Source organism: Sinohyriopsis cumingii, chromosome 7 (assembly GCF_028554795.1).
Source record: "Sinohyriopsis cumingii isolate HCF-2022 chromosome 7, ASM2855479v2, whole genome shotgun sequence".
NCBI lineage: Eukaryota > Metazoa > Mollusca > Bivalvia > Unionida > Unionidae > Sinohyriopsis > Sinohyriopsis cumingii.
The window spans coordinates 76,998,268-77,012,901 of NC_142967.1; the positions used below are offsets into that span (position 1 = coordinate 76,998,268).

Genomic DNA, 14,634 nt, shown 5'->3' on the forward strand with positions numbered 1-14,634 from the left:
CATTTTTGGTAAGTTTATTAGTTTTTTCAAATGATTATTTTGGTTTAGTTTATGATCATAATTTTCACTAGGAGCTGTTTTTTTAATGAGTGTAAAATGCTTTTTTGGACCACAGGATCTGGGGCACTGCCCCTCGAGACCCCATTGGAGGAGGACCTCCAAACCCCCGTAATAATTTTTTCAGCTTTTTTTATGGAAGATATGAATCATGTCTACTAAGTGGTTAGTCTTTCTAAAAGTGATGGGTTCTTGGTTGCTTATCATGCATAGGTTTGGTTTCCACCCCCACCCAACCCACACATACAAAATAACTTCACCAAAATTAGATTATTGGTGTTGCTGCAGGTTGATTATACCCTAAGTGAGTTTGATTTTCAACAATCCACAACATCGTCCACATGAATTGTGGCCCCTGATTTTGATTCAACAGCATAAATTGACTACATTTTGACCCAATCCTACTGTTAAAGTTACACCAATTGATGGCCTCCCATACTAAGATTTTTCATAGCATAACTTGCATTTCAGGCAAAGTTATCATGCACGTTGTATATTGATTAGACCTTTGAATGCTTTTGAATTTCCATTATTTAGTATCATCACTAAGAAGAAATCATCATCATCATCATCATCAGTCTCGTGACCTAGTGTGGTCGTTGAGGCACTGCTGCTGAACATCTGACCAGTTCCCTCCACTTGTCTCGATCATGTGAAGAAATATGGCGTCTGAATACCTTTGCTCATTATACTAAAGTTTTACAACAGAATTCTCTACTTTAACGTCCTACTAAGCATATTGAAAATGAGAACCTTTTGTGTGAGACATCAATCACTACAAGCTATAGTTGCATGTAAAAGTAGGATTGAGCATGGATTGACAAAACATTGCAAAGCACATGTGTTACCCTCATATATGCTTTAAGAAATCCCACTGTCGCCACTTGTGTCTTGAGTAATAAATGAAAACTTTTTATGCACTTTATACAAATACTGCAGGTTTTATGCCTCAAGATATTCTGCCAAGGGGCATATCTCGTTATCCGTGTCCAATCATCATGGTTTTTTATGTCAGCTGTTCAATTACTATTTAATATTAGGCTTTCAATTGGAAAGACCCAAGCCAACTTAATTTTTGCATTTTGGCCCCTGACTTAGCTCATGGATTTTGCTTTTGCTCACTAACTTTGAAGGACTTAAAGAAGAGACAGCCAAAGCTGTCATAGGATTGCCTACTTTTGAATGGAAAGAATATGATTAATAAATGTTACAAACTTCAAGAACATCAGACCCATTATTGGAGACTGAGTTTTGGTGTTGTTGAGACATACTTGACCCAAGCTTACCACCTGAATGAAGAGCCATGACCAGACATATATTGCCAATGTAACATTTTTAAAACTTTGAATCAGCATTGTAAAATATTGTATTGACAGTATTGTGCTGAAATGCCATTAAACCTATAATGAATATCTGCATGCATATGAAAAGACAAAAATACTCCAAATCACTTTCTCAGCAGCAGGGTTGATGTCACAAGAGGTTATGGTTTGCTTCTTGTGTGGTGAAAGATTTGACACATAAGAATTTTATCGGGCATGATGGACATCAGTCGTTTTTTTTCAGACTTTTTTAAAAATATGTAATCTGGTTAGACGCAAGGTGGCAATTTCTTCAGACTTGCTTTATTAATCTATCCATTTGAAATTTACATTAAAATTTTCTTCTCCACAGATGTTTCTCCAAGGACAGGAAGGAAGAGAAAACCTTCCATGAAGAAACTTGAAGCAGAGGAAGACAACAAGTTGTTCACAGAACTCTTTGTGAAGAAGGGCAGAAAGAGCACAGTAAGGTTCCATTTAAATTGAAAGTAACTTCTTTATAGAATAAATGTACGGATTTCCCATTTGCACTCCCCATCCCCTACTCTCACCTGGTATAACCCTTTGCAATGGGTGTTCATAAATCCTTTGCAGACCTGCCTATCTTTGAGTTTGCTGTCTTATGGGATTGTGATTGCAGTAAAGTCCAGATAGAACAGTAGTCAGGGTCCCTAACTACCAACCATATTATATACCAAATAACGGTATGGTGAAGCTGGTCAAAATGTTGAGTGCTGAGGATGGACAAAACATCAGTTGAATATGCAGTAATACTGTTGTTTTTTTTATATTTTTTTAATGCATGGTATTTATTAATTTATGTCTGATAATTATTTAAAAAGTAAATAAAAATATATCAAGCTTTAGATTGTTATCTTTCAACATATTGTCATATGATAGATCAGATCATGAATAATATACTTATCTGTTGTAATCACTTACAGAAAATTATTAAATTTAGGTGCTCATGAAGCCAATGCAGCTGGATGTTGAAAGCTTTATTCATTTTTTAATAGGATCTCACAATCAGATATTTGCCACTTCTACACCCATTTTGCAATTAAATAAATGACAAGTGCACTGAGTTATGTCAAGTCATTTTTAATCAATAAAATGTCTCATTTTTAGTTTAGAATATCAGTTACATATGATTTTTAGCAACTGAGTGATGTCACATGTGTAGCATGTTTTTTTTTTATAGCAAATCCAGAACATGGACAAACAGGAAAAAAAACGACAAATTTACATACATGTATGTAATCCATTTAATATCTGAGATTTCCAACACAAACACATTTTTTGATTTTGGTGTCCATAGCACTTCTGTGTTATAGCCAGATAGTGAAGTGCATTATAAAGGTGGTGGAGCTGTACTGGCTTAACCATGTTTTGTTCAGATCTAGGTTTCATGTTTGAGTCAGTGAACTTGGTCAGCAAACCAGACCAACTGTACAGAAGTACCTCAGACACTTTAAACTGCAAGTATTTTGTGATGCAAAAGGTCTGCACCATCAAGCAATACATTTTCAGGATGAAAGGGACAATAAACTTCTTAGAAACATTTTAATAGTACAGACGAATATTCAGATTCTTGGTGGGGAAAAAAAACAAGTAAGAGCATGAATGACATGTAGTGGACATTATGCATTGATTTGAGTACACACGAAGTGTAAAAAAAATTTTAAGGACTGTCAAGTTGAGAGATAGCAAGAGGCCATTGTGCTTGGTAGGGTTTGGAATTGCAGTATCTTAGGTTCAAGTAAACTTTACAGACTTGTTAAGCCTATTTAACCATATATTTACTGTTGCTGCATCAGTCTTGAATCACACGTCTGGACTTTTAAATGCATGCTTTCCAATTTAACAAAGGCAGTAAATGATACTTTATTTTACCCTATTTAAAACGGGGCTAAAATTGATTCCATACTAAATACACCTGATAGGGTTGGCAGGTTTTAGAGACCCTTTTCCCTTGATTGAACCCACAGTGCACATTGTTACTAGGTAGAAAAATTGATGAGAACTTTTCATCACTGTGATCAATGCTTAAAATGAGTTGAGCTTTTGAAAAGTTGGGATAAGAAATAATCTTTTACCCTCCTGTATAATCTTATGAGACACTAGTTAAACATGATTGACAAAAAGAAATAAACCCCTTGTCCTATTGACACACATTTGTGGTCAACTGCAGTTGTTGGCAGTGGAGTGATTTATTTTTTAAAAAAATTTAAAAAAAACATTTCACAGAATTACAAATGAGAACTAAATTATTTATATTTGATGATGGATGTTGGTCAGTCAGTTACTTGTTTACTATATTTCGGCACATCATAGGCTATATATGGTGACCATAATTTTTGGTGAAGAAAGAACCTGGAAAAATCCTAGAAAGAACCACTGAAGTGGGAAGCTACTGGCAAGCCTTCTCACATATCCACTTTACTCCAGCTTGAGACTTGAACCCATGTGGACAGAAGTATTATATCTATGACCTCTAAAGGTGAACACTTTAAACCACTCAGCCATGATAATTGAAAATTGGCATTAAACTCCAGGTTATTTTATTTTTATCCTAGTGTTTCTTTTCATTAATTTCCCAAGCACTGCAATTGATGTAAATCCTATATTAAAATAAGAGTGGCTGCGAATTTTGCAAGCCATATTTTTGAAGTGTGAAACCTATATATGATTTAAGGAATTTCCTTATGTTATTGTAAATTCATTGTGATTGTGTTTTCAGGGAAGTCCAGTAGGGACACAAGATGTTGAACAAGAGGAAAAGGAAGATCAAAAAGGAGAAGAAATTCCTGTGAGTGTTTGACTAATTGTGATTAAATTAGTTCTCCCACCTCTAAAAGTGCTCCAGGTCTCATTTTGCCATTGTCTTGTTATCTGATAACTTGTAGATACACTAAAACAAGTTGTCCTAAATTATAGTTACCATGGGTTTTCTCAGACTTTATAAATAAATGGTGCAGTGGCCTTCTGTATTCTGTATTTCCATTTTGGTGTTTCTTGCCACACTGGTTGCCAGTCCAGCTTTGCATCATTTGCAGCTTACCTGGCCAAAGAGGAAGTGAGCTTTTGATATGAGTTTATGTCCATTGTAAATCCATCAGCACTAGTTTTGAACTATGTGCTACTTCATTTCAGATCAGATTTATATCAGTCTTGGTGTGTTTATGTCATAAAGATCTTGAATAAGTTTGATTTTATGTAATATCCATTGATATTAACGAGGCAGTCTTGCATTTAATTAATTCATTCAACTTTTGAACACATGGGAAGTCTTATTTCTAATTGTTTGCTATGTAAGCTGATGTGATCAGTTGGTTTAATTATGCATGACATCCACACATTAATAAGGTGATTTTGAATCTGATTAGCTTGGCTAGTGACAACTCAAGGAGCCTTATTTCTGTTTGTAAACTTATGTCACGATCTCTGATAATTTCTGTTATTAATAAGATGATTTGGCATCTGATTGAAAGAGTTCGTGAACACTTTTAAGGCCCAATTTCTATATAGATTTTCATAAGACATGGTGTGTAAACTTGTATTATCACGATCTTGGGTGAGTTCGACTATGATCAACACTCATGCCTTCTAATGAGGTGATCTTGAATCTGATTTCCTGGGCTTATGAACACTGTAGACCATATTTCTGAAATGTATTTGATCATATTTTTTGTGTTTTGTAAGCTTGTATGACAGGAACTGGGGGATTTGTTTAGTTATGAGCAAGATTCATTAACATTATTGAGGATACAGACAAATCTGATGGTTGGAATCTAACCCTGAATCTTCTGGTTTTCATTGAGCAACCGCAGCTAACTTAATGGTTTCCATGTTATGACTTCAGGAGCTGAATCCTGGTAAGGAAAGGACAGGTCTAGAAATTTGTGCCATCTGCACATATTAACTCCCATTATAACTCCATTTGTGTAACAGGTGCTATGAGCAGTTTGTAATTTACAATTTGGAACCAAGTATTCAAGGAGGGGAGAGATCCAAGTGGCAATACTGGTTGTGAAAATAACTCTTTTAGCAAAGAAAGTGATTCTGTAGATATTGCTGACGAAGGAAAATAAATGACACCAACATTAATAAACAACTTATCAATTATGTGCACCAAGATTTTATTTTCCCAGTATTATTTAAGTATGTGTGGATTATTGCCTTGATTACATAAATGTCTGCTAACTCAGGTGAGCAGTCTTAGGCCTGTTTTGTCCTTTTGTTTATTCATGTCAGGATTTAGAATATATACTGAAGATAAATTTGTGATTTATTTCATTTTGTTATAATATCCCAGCTGGAAGTAGGTGGTATATAGGATTTAGCTGGTCTGTCCATCCATCCATTCTTATCTCCTGTCTGGGCTGTAACTCTTTATATTATCTCAAGCTGGATCCAAAACTAGATTACTGTGGGCTACTTTCCTAGTTTTTTTTAGCATTGTTTAAAAACTTCTGGTCAGTCTTAAATTCCAACCAGTTTTTACAAATTGCTGGCAAAAGAAAATAAGCACATTTTAGGATGAACATCATGTCAAATTTATGTTTGTCTGACTTAAATGTGTTCAACGTCACAAAATAAAATACTTTTCTAATAGAAACAAGCTTAAGCTCACCAAGAAATCTAATTGTATTTGTTCTCATTGACATCTCTTTTAGCTCACTTAGCCTTTCATTTGTTAAATGTATGCTGGTCAATCTTCCAACATGACCAGTCTTAATCTGTTCGAACAAAAGAATGCAAAGCAGTATATGATATAAATAAAGTGTATAGTATGTATGCTATGATAGATTACTAAAATACGTTTTTCAAGCCACAATACATGCATACATACATTCACACACACATAAGCATGTGTGCACTTTCTTAGACCTGAAGAAAAAAAATTGATTTCATGGATGTAAAGGATTTATTAAATTTTAAAGTGTTGCAGATGTGGGCAGCAGATTTGTATGTCTTCGAAACATAGCGCTCCTTCATTTTAAAGCCCTTCATTATATCGAGCTTTCTGTTAATAAGGCAAGTACTGTATTTACCGTATATGTTTGGACACCATAAATTAATTTTAGAATTTTTGTTGTTTTGTGCACTGTATGTTCTGGGACACATTTTTTTTTTTTTTCTTTTTTTTTTTTTTGAGTTATAAGTTGCGGGACACCTAAATTATTCAAAAATTACATGTCAGAAAATGCACTCCAACTGCAATTGTATTTAAAAAAAATATAACACTGTACTTGAGATAAAACTCTTAATCCATTGCAGCAGCATCTCATCACTCATCAACACAACTCTTCTCCTGCACACATGCGATCCATTCTTTCGGTACATATTTTTGATTTCAGCTATCTCTCACTGTGAAAAATTATTAGAGGCAACACATCACCTGAAGCAGAAATTGCAAGGATGAAAAAAAACCTGCATCAGTCTTGCTAATTCTCACACTTTTGACGCCCATCTTATTATCAGTCCATCCAGGAATGCGATCAAAGTACACTAGAGTTTCATCCATGTTAATGATCATATTGTCTGCAAAATGATCTGTTTCTCTTCTGGCTTTCACAAATTCATCACATGATTTTACTTTCTCCAAATCTTCTGGGTAACGCGGAGTCATCAGTGTTTGTGCACGAAGCTCTACATTGTGTCTTTTTAAAAACTGTTCCATTGTTTCAATTTTCAAAATTTTCGGTTAAAAGAACCCAAGTTAATTTCCATATCCCGGCCGTCTTTGTATATTCAAAAATAAAAAATCCACACACTTAAAAGAATCCATAGTCGGCCTCAGAGGTCAGCCTGCTTTGCAATAAAATAAGTGTTGTATTGATATCCTTTTATAAAAATTCCAGCTTCACGGTCCAAGGTCGGCTTACTTTGTAATAAATATAACCTTTGTCTTTTATGTCCTGTTGTTAAATTCTAAGAAGTTTACTGCTGGCTGCCAGTCGAGTTCATTCACCACAAGGCCTTCTGTATGCTTGGCATCTGTGGTAATAATTAATACAACAGAGCATTGATGACTGCAGGTAAATAGTAATTGTTACTTTTGTAAGCCATGCTGGCATAAAGATTGTCATTTGCACTCAATGTGTTTTCAAATAATGATATTTATTTCTGAGATACTGGATACACCGTGTCATGCATGAATGGCAGCTGTTGGTTGATTATTTCCTTCTCATTTGCAAAATCATTTGCTTCTCTTCTGGCCTTAACAAATTCATCACATGATTTTATTTTCTCCAAATATTCTGAGCAACGCTGGGTCATCGACATCCGTGCACAAAGCACTATATTGCTTCACGTTAAAATTTGTTCCATTGTTTCAATTTATTTTCCATATCCCATGAATACCAGTGAAAAGGAACCAACATTTACTTCCATATCTCTGCCGTCTTTGTATATTCCAAAAAAATCAGCTCACTTCATTTATTTCGTTTTTTAAGTCTTAGGACATATGACCAAAGTGGAAAAAATATGTTTCACCATAAGTTATGGGGCAGGAAAAAATATTATTTTATCGTGCCCAAACATACACGGTACTGTCGTGGGTCCCTTTAAGTGATAGTAAAATTGTCTCATGAACAACATTTATAAGGTAGTCTTATTAGACAGCGGTATACCCAGACTTGTGGACAGCATTATAATGAGGGAGTACTTTAAATGGTTTGTATACTGGTGGTGATACAATTAAAGATTTGATTATGTTGCATATTTTGATTGTTAATGAAAATTTATTTTTATGTCAGAAAAAGAAGAAAAGTAAGCCTGTCTCTGAAAAGAGCACAGAGGCTACTGCAAATTCAGGGAAGAAAGGAGTAGGAAGGTCCAGAAAATCCGAGTCTGTGGACAGTTTGCATGTGGAGCAGGCAGTTGTAAGTCATATTAAAATATACTGTAAAATCTGATATTTTTTTCATTTTTTGTTGAGCATAACATTGGCATCATCATATTCGTCTGGCTTTGTCCATCCAGATCCTTGATTAGGGTCTCTTTTCAAGATACTTTTTCATTAAGCTAAACGTTAAGCTTTGTTACTGTCTAACTAAATAAAAGGGAGTCTTGTGTTTTTCCGCAGGATAATGAATATCCTTGAAATTCAGTCTACCATAAAAAGGATTTTGCTGTGATCGGGTGTTATGGTAAACAGTTTGATGCCTTGAACTTTTAACTGCTGTGGCTCTGTGGTTAGCATAATACATTCAGGACCAGAAAGGCGTGGGTTTGACATTCTGCCAAAACAAGACAGTTTTGTCCATGTGCAAGACCTGCATGATTATAACCTTTTGTATGTTGATGTACTCCAACATCATGGTCACTGTAACTGAAAGATCGTTTCTGTGCAATATCATGAGTTTTCCATCATGTGCAGATAGCAGATTTTGTAAATGGCTTGCACTTTAGCTGAGTTCTCCAAAGGGATTTTTTATAGCACCAGGGTAAGTGCAGAAAGAAGCATCACAGAATGTTCAAAAATGCACATTATCAACATAAAAATGCCGAAAAATTATTCTAAAATGAAAGTAAATACTTTCAATCTAAATAATAGATATCTTTCAGTCTTTCATTTCATCACTACCCACATCTTCACACATGCCAACCACTAACATGGGTCCAAGTGAAATGACCCTTAAGTTATGGACTTGTAAAATGATAGAAAAATTATAAAAATATGATAGTTATGGTCAAATCTGGAAACTGACTTGTCCGTGTTTGAGGTATATCTGTGTTTTATATTAGATTCAGTAGTGTTGGTCACGGAACCAGTTTAACTATTACTGTCGTTTGTATCATGCAAAACTCCTGCATTATCAGGCCCGTGCCTGTAGCTTTATCTAGAAATGGCTTGAACGAATACAAACGCTTTGCAGACAAAAGGTAGAATTTTAAACAGTCAATATAGAAATTTGAATTGGAGCATTGAGATTCTTGAGTGAAAAAAGGCAGAAGAGGCAACAGTTACATTTATTGGACACGTGTGTTGTTTGAGTATGTCAAGACAGATGATTGCCATCACCACATGAAATTGGAAGATAAAATGTTGCGAGTTCTTGCAAGATGTCTTTAAGCCCCATGAAATTTGGAACTGCAGTTTCTGAACTCTGCTGAGAAGGTACTTTGGCCTAAGTGGACTTTTCAGTTGAACATTACTGCTTTAGTCGTAGATCACACTATTGAAGTTTTTAAATGCATATTTCCACTTTGACAATAGCAGTACAGTAGAACTTCAATTAACTGTCAGTCTGTTAACTGTCAGGGCTTTGTACATCAAAATGTTAAAAGAGGTACATGTATGTGTGTAGACATTATGATTTTTGCATGACCCAGTCTATTGTATAATATTTTTAATGTACATATTCTGTTATCGGTCTATTCTCATATCCATCGTGGTCTCAGTCCCACACACTGATGGATAATCAAAGTTCTGCTGTACCTGATATTTTATTACACCATAATGAAAAGATGTTAAATTTGGTGGAAAAATTTTGACTGCTATTCCAAGAGTGTATTGCTAGGTTGCAGGCCTATAACTTGTTACTGTCACATTAAAGTCCAAGTCCCTAAAGGATGTCACATGGATTTTTCTGTGCCAGTTTGGAGGCTGAAATTTGGTGTATTCACAATCCAAATCATAAAAAAAAATTAAATGTCCTTTACTACACTGGCTGAAGGAGAAAAATTACTAAGCTGAGGAGAGTGGTGGATATAAAGCATCCAAGTAACCTAGGCAGATAATTTGGGGTCGATGAAGGACCCCCAAGATTTGGGTTGAAATTCTCTTTCCAGCCAGAATTGGGTGAAGTTGGCAAAATAAAGAGAACTGGGTGTAGAAAGTTCAAAATTATAATGTTCATATTAGTTCTTTTGTTTTTTTTTAAAAAAGATATTTCCCCTAAGATTTTTTTAATATTGTTGAAAAACAATATAAAGTTCATAATAATATTGAAATGGTTCTTAATTTGCTTTGCTAGTTGTATAGCATAACACTGCAACCTCGAAAATTGGCAGTAGAAGTCCATTTTTTATGTTTATAGGATGAAATATTGGATAAAAGGATTGATTTTGTTAGTACTGGACCTAGGAACATACACTGGGTCATAATTTGCAGCTGATGGTCCAATTTTTCTTAGCTTTTGTTCTTCAGTTAGTTGACTATTTTTTTGAATGGCTTGCACTGAAGTTTATAAAGAAACCTATAGGTCCTGGAGGTCAGTCATGGTGAATCTAATGAGAAAATAATAGCATGACATACATGATACTTTTTTATTTTGCTTGATTTTAGTTTTAAAATAATGTGTTCCATTTTATGTTGACCCAACACTAACTGAAATGTAAACTAAAAGACCATAGTGCTTGATCAGACTGGTGATATATTTGGGCATAGAAGCGCCCTTGCCTTGTTACTTTGTTGGAGTCCAATCATGTTTGGCATGCTACAGAACACGCACCATAGCATGGTAAATACCTGATACGATCCTCGTATGTTTTTATAAAAGTTTTAAACAAAATTCATGTATCTTATCACCTACTGAATGTGGGTTCAGTCCAAGAAAGCAAAAAAAATTTTTTCAAGCCCACCTTAGCAGAAGCTCAGCATAATGATCACTTTGGGGTTTGTTTTTGTGACCATCTGTATGGAAATGTTACATTATGCCTAATGTCTTGGATGGCAGCAATACTGAACCAGCACTTTACTCTAAATATTTGATTATCTTTTGCAATTTTGGTGATAACTAACATAGTTTTTTTGCAAAACTTTAAACATTCATTCGTAATAAAAGGATGTACAGTATTCACACAAGATTTATGGTTATGATCAGTAAAGAAGAATAATTGGGATATAATTGTTTTGGTTAGGGGGGTTGTTGTTGCAGCAGTCTTAGCCCAATTTGTTTGAGTGTCAAGTTCAGAAATCATCTGCGGCTATTTGCATATGTAACAATATATTTCAAAAGTCCTGGCATATTGTCTTAAGATTTTAACATTGTAGGAGTTAAAATTTCTCCACAAGATTATGGATTTAATGGTATTTTTGCTCCCAAATTTGGTTTTAGTATCATTACCAAGGGTCCCCCTAATGTTTAAAAAAATACAAAAAGGCTGAATTCTGCAACAGAAAATTGGTCTTCTGATTCTCGAATTCTCACAGACCAAGAGAGGAGTGTGGGGGGTCTCTTATGTAATGCAGAATTTAACAAGAAAATTATATTTTCAGCTTGTGAAAATCCAACCTGCCAATAATAAATATCACTGCAGCTTGAATATTGTTTACCTCAGTAGATGGCTTATTTGTTCTATGATCCAGGTTGATGAGAATTCTTCATCCATCCCTGAAGCTCCAGGTCCCAAACGTCAGAAAGAAAAAGAAACCAATTCCGTGGATGACCCTCTGGAGTATGAACCAGAAATATTTAGATTGTCCTCAGCAGGGCCTCAAAAGAAGGAAAATTTGTGTAATATATGCGAACAGACAGGAGAGTTGCTAGAGTGTGAGGGACCATGTCAGGGACAGTTTCATTTGGACTGCTTAGGACTAACTTTGAGGCCCACAGGGGTGTTTAAATGTGATGAATGTTCAACAGGTATGCAAGAAGTCATCTTGAGCAATTTTCTTGCAGCTGAAGTTTGATACTTTAACATCGTATTATATTTCAGACACAAAATTGTCCCATCCATCTGTTTCCTATTTCATATCCACATAATAACTAGAGTTCTTTACTATCCACTGTTTCCAGATTTCATAAATAGCTTGCATTTGTGTAAAGGAAGAAGCCTACCATTTTTAGGGGTCAAAAAGTCTAGGTCTGTGTGACTGAAAGAAAAAAAATAGTTTCTGTAGAGTAATGTTCATTCAAAAGACCAGGACCAGACTTAGTTGATGGCTTGCACTTTGAAGAAAAAAGCATATTGATCTGGGGTACTAGATGGTTCACTGCAGCAACTTTCATCTTCCATATATTTTTCCCAGTCTGAAGAATGATAGGTAGCTGTTCTATGGAATTCTTGTTCCTTTTCTTCAGGTGTCCATAGCTGTTTTATATGTAAGAAGTCCGAAAACAACACCCGACGTTGCAGCGTGGTACAATGTGGGAAATTCTACCATGAAGAGTGTGTTAAACAGTTCCCTCAAACAAGATGTGAAAATGGCAAGGGTTTTATCTGTCCACTCCATGTATGCCATACATGCTGGGCAGAGAGTGCAAAGAATCCCAAAACAATGAAAGGTACTTTTGCTGAATCTTTATAAGTGGTTAAGAATACATTTTTTCATGTTGTCAGGGTTCAGTCCAAGATTCAAACTGGTGTGGCCCATCAAGATTTTCAGAAGGCACCTGAAGATTGAATAATAAATGTGAACTCAAAATTATGCTTTAAATATTAATTCTCAAACATCAGAATACATTATTAGTTTGTAAATGGAATAGCAATGAATCAAAAATAATGTATTTTTCATATTTATAGGTTACTGTATTTGAATAGGAAAATATGAACAAGTTTTTTCCAAGTAATACTGCATGACCTTGGGAGTAGTTCTGTTGAATGTACGGTTCTGTATTTATTTAGGAATTCTTTTTTTTTTTCTTGTTTTTTTGTTGTTGTTAAGCCTTAGGTAGAGAAACAAAATGAGTATACAGTAAAAAGGTTACTGCATTTGTATGGCAAAATATTAACTTTTAATTTTGTGTAGTCATCCATGATTTGCTGTTAGTTACATGTCGCTAGCAAGTTTGTAACATTAATGTCCTTAAAGCAGCTAATTTAAAGTGGATTCCATTTCTCACTCATAGCACTGCATGAAAAACATCACTACATCAGTGTCAATAAATGAGTCACATGTACTTAAATGCATATTTGTAATGATTTTTCTTAATTGAAAATCATTTGAGTGAATACTGCTTTGTCAGTCTGCATTGACAATGCATCTAAAAGCAAGGTCGCATGTCTTGTTAATAAAGCCTTGATATTTAATTTTTTTGATAAAAGAACAACTAAATAATATAAATCATGTATAAAATTGAGTAGCATCAATCACAATTAGATAATCAGCAGATAAATAGTCTTTCTTAAATGGCTTACCTACCAGCATTTAGTTATTAATACATATATTTAGCCTTAAACAGTGGTTGTTTTGTATGGTGCACAAACTTCATATTAGCCTATTGTTAGCCCTTATCTGTGTTGTCAAGCATTGTTTTAACCATACGTGTCCTGGGGACATTTTCCAGATCCTTCTTGATCAAACCAGTACAAAACCTGTTGACAGTAATTAATATGTTATAGTGTGTGTCAGAAATTAATTCACTAAATATATTTTCAGGTTTCAACTGAGTTTATGTTTTATGGGGTAATTTCAAGCATAAAGATGAAATTTGGGATCAGAATTTGTTTCCCTGTTCAGAGTTGATGGGTTTTGTTTGGGGGGGGGGATATGACATTAAGTAAGGAAAATTTCAGGACTAAAACAAAATGATATCTTGAGATATCAGTTTTTGAGGAGTTTCACTGTATATATAGTTACTTTAATCTTTTTTTTCCACAGGTCCATTTTTGCGGTGTGTAAGGTGCCCTACAGCATATCATGTGGGAGATTTTTGTTTAGCAGCAGGTTCCATTAGTCTTGCAGGGTTCAACATTGTCTGCACTCGGCATTTCCAGCCACTCCACACACAAAAGCACCACTCACATGTCAATGTCCCCTGGTGCTTCCAGTGCAATAAAGGTGGTTTTATTTCTCTTGGTTTTGTAGGCATGTAACTTGTTGATGAGATTTATAGTGCATTTGAGAGAAAAGTACTGTTGCAGATAATTTAGGGGTATTTTTTTTTTTCTTTCTTGGTTATAATTATGGTACTTTGTACTCGATATTGGAAAGATGGACATAGAGAGTGTTGTATGTATAGTTTGTTGGTGTGTTTTATGTTTGTATTCTAGCACTAATCTTCATGGAATTTTGCCTGTGTGCAACAAGACAGACCTGCCAACCCTTATGATTTTACCTTAAGTCTTATGGAAATGAGCCATAAAATGCAGACTTTCGGAATAAAATCACGATTTACAGAATATTTTTTTTATGGCTTTCAACAATCAATGTGCCAGGATGAAAGAACAGTAAACCTTAAAGTAACAGTAAAAGGTTTTAATAGTACAGAAGAAGAAAAGGGAAATATTCAGATTCGGGGCGGGGAGCAACTATTACTTTTAGTAGACATTGTGTTGATTTGAGTATGCCACATGGCAGGAA

The 14,634-nt window shown here is 34.8% G+C and overlaps 1 protein-coding gene across 5 annotated transcripts in view; it reads left to right on the forward strand.

Moving 5' to 3' along the window:
• The window catches only part of LOC149795564 (histone-lysine N-methyltransferase NSD2-like), a 76,497-nt gene that overhangs the window by 25,241 nt on the left and 36,622 nt on the right, over positions 1-14,634 (forward strand). For all 5 annotated transcript variants that reach the window (XR_016422356.1, XR_016422355.1, XM_089965392.1 and 2 more), the window contains exons 4-9: positions 1,732-1,844; positions 4,120-4,188; positions 8,141-8,266; positions 11,698-11,974; positions 12,413-12,616; positions 13,933-14,112. Coding sequence is in view for 3 of the 5 variants with exons in the window: in XM_089965392.1 (XP_089821518.1) it covers positions 1,732-1,844; positions 4,120-4,188; positions 8,141-8,266; positions 11,698-11,974; positions 12,413-12,616; positions 13,933-14,112 (969 nt within the window). In the remaining 2 variants the exon portion in view is untranslated. The remainder of the gene's footprint in view (positions 1-1,731; positions 1,845-4,119; positions 4,189-8,140; positions 8,267-11,697; positions 11,975-12,412; positions 12,617-13,932; positions 14,113-14,634) is intronic.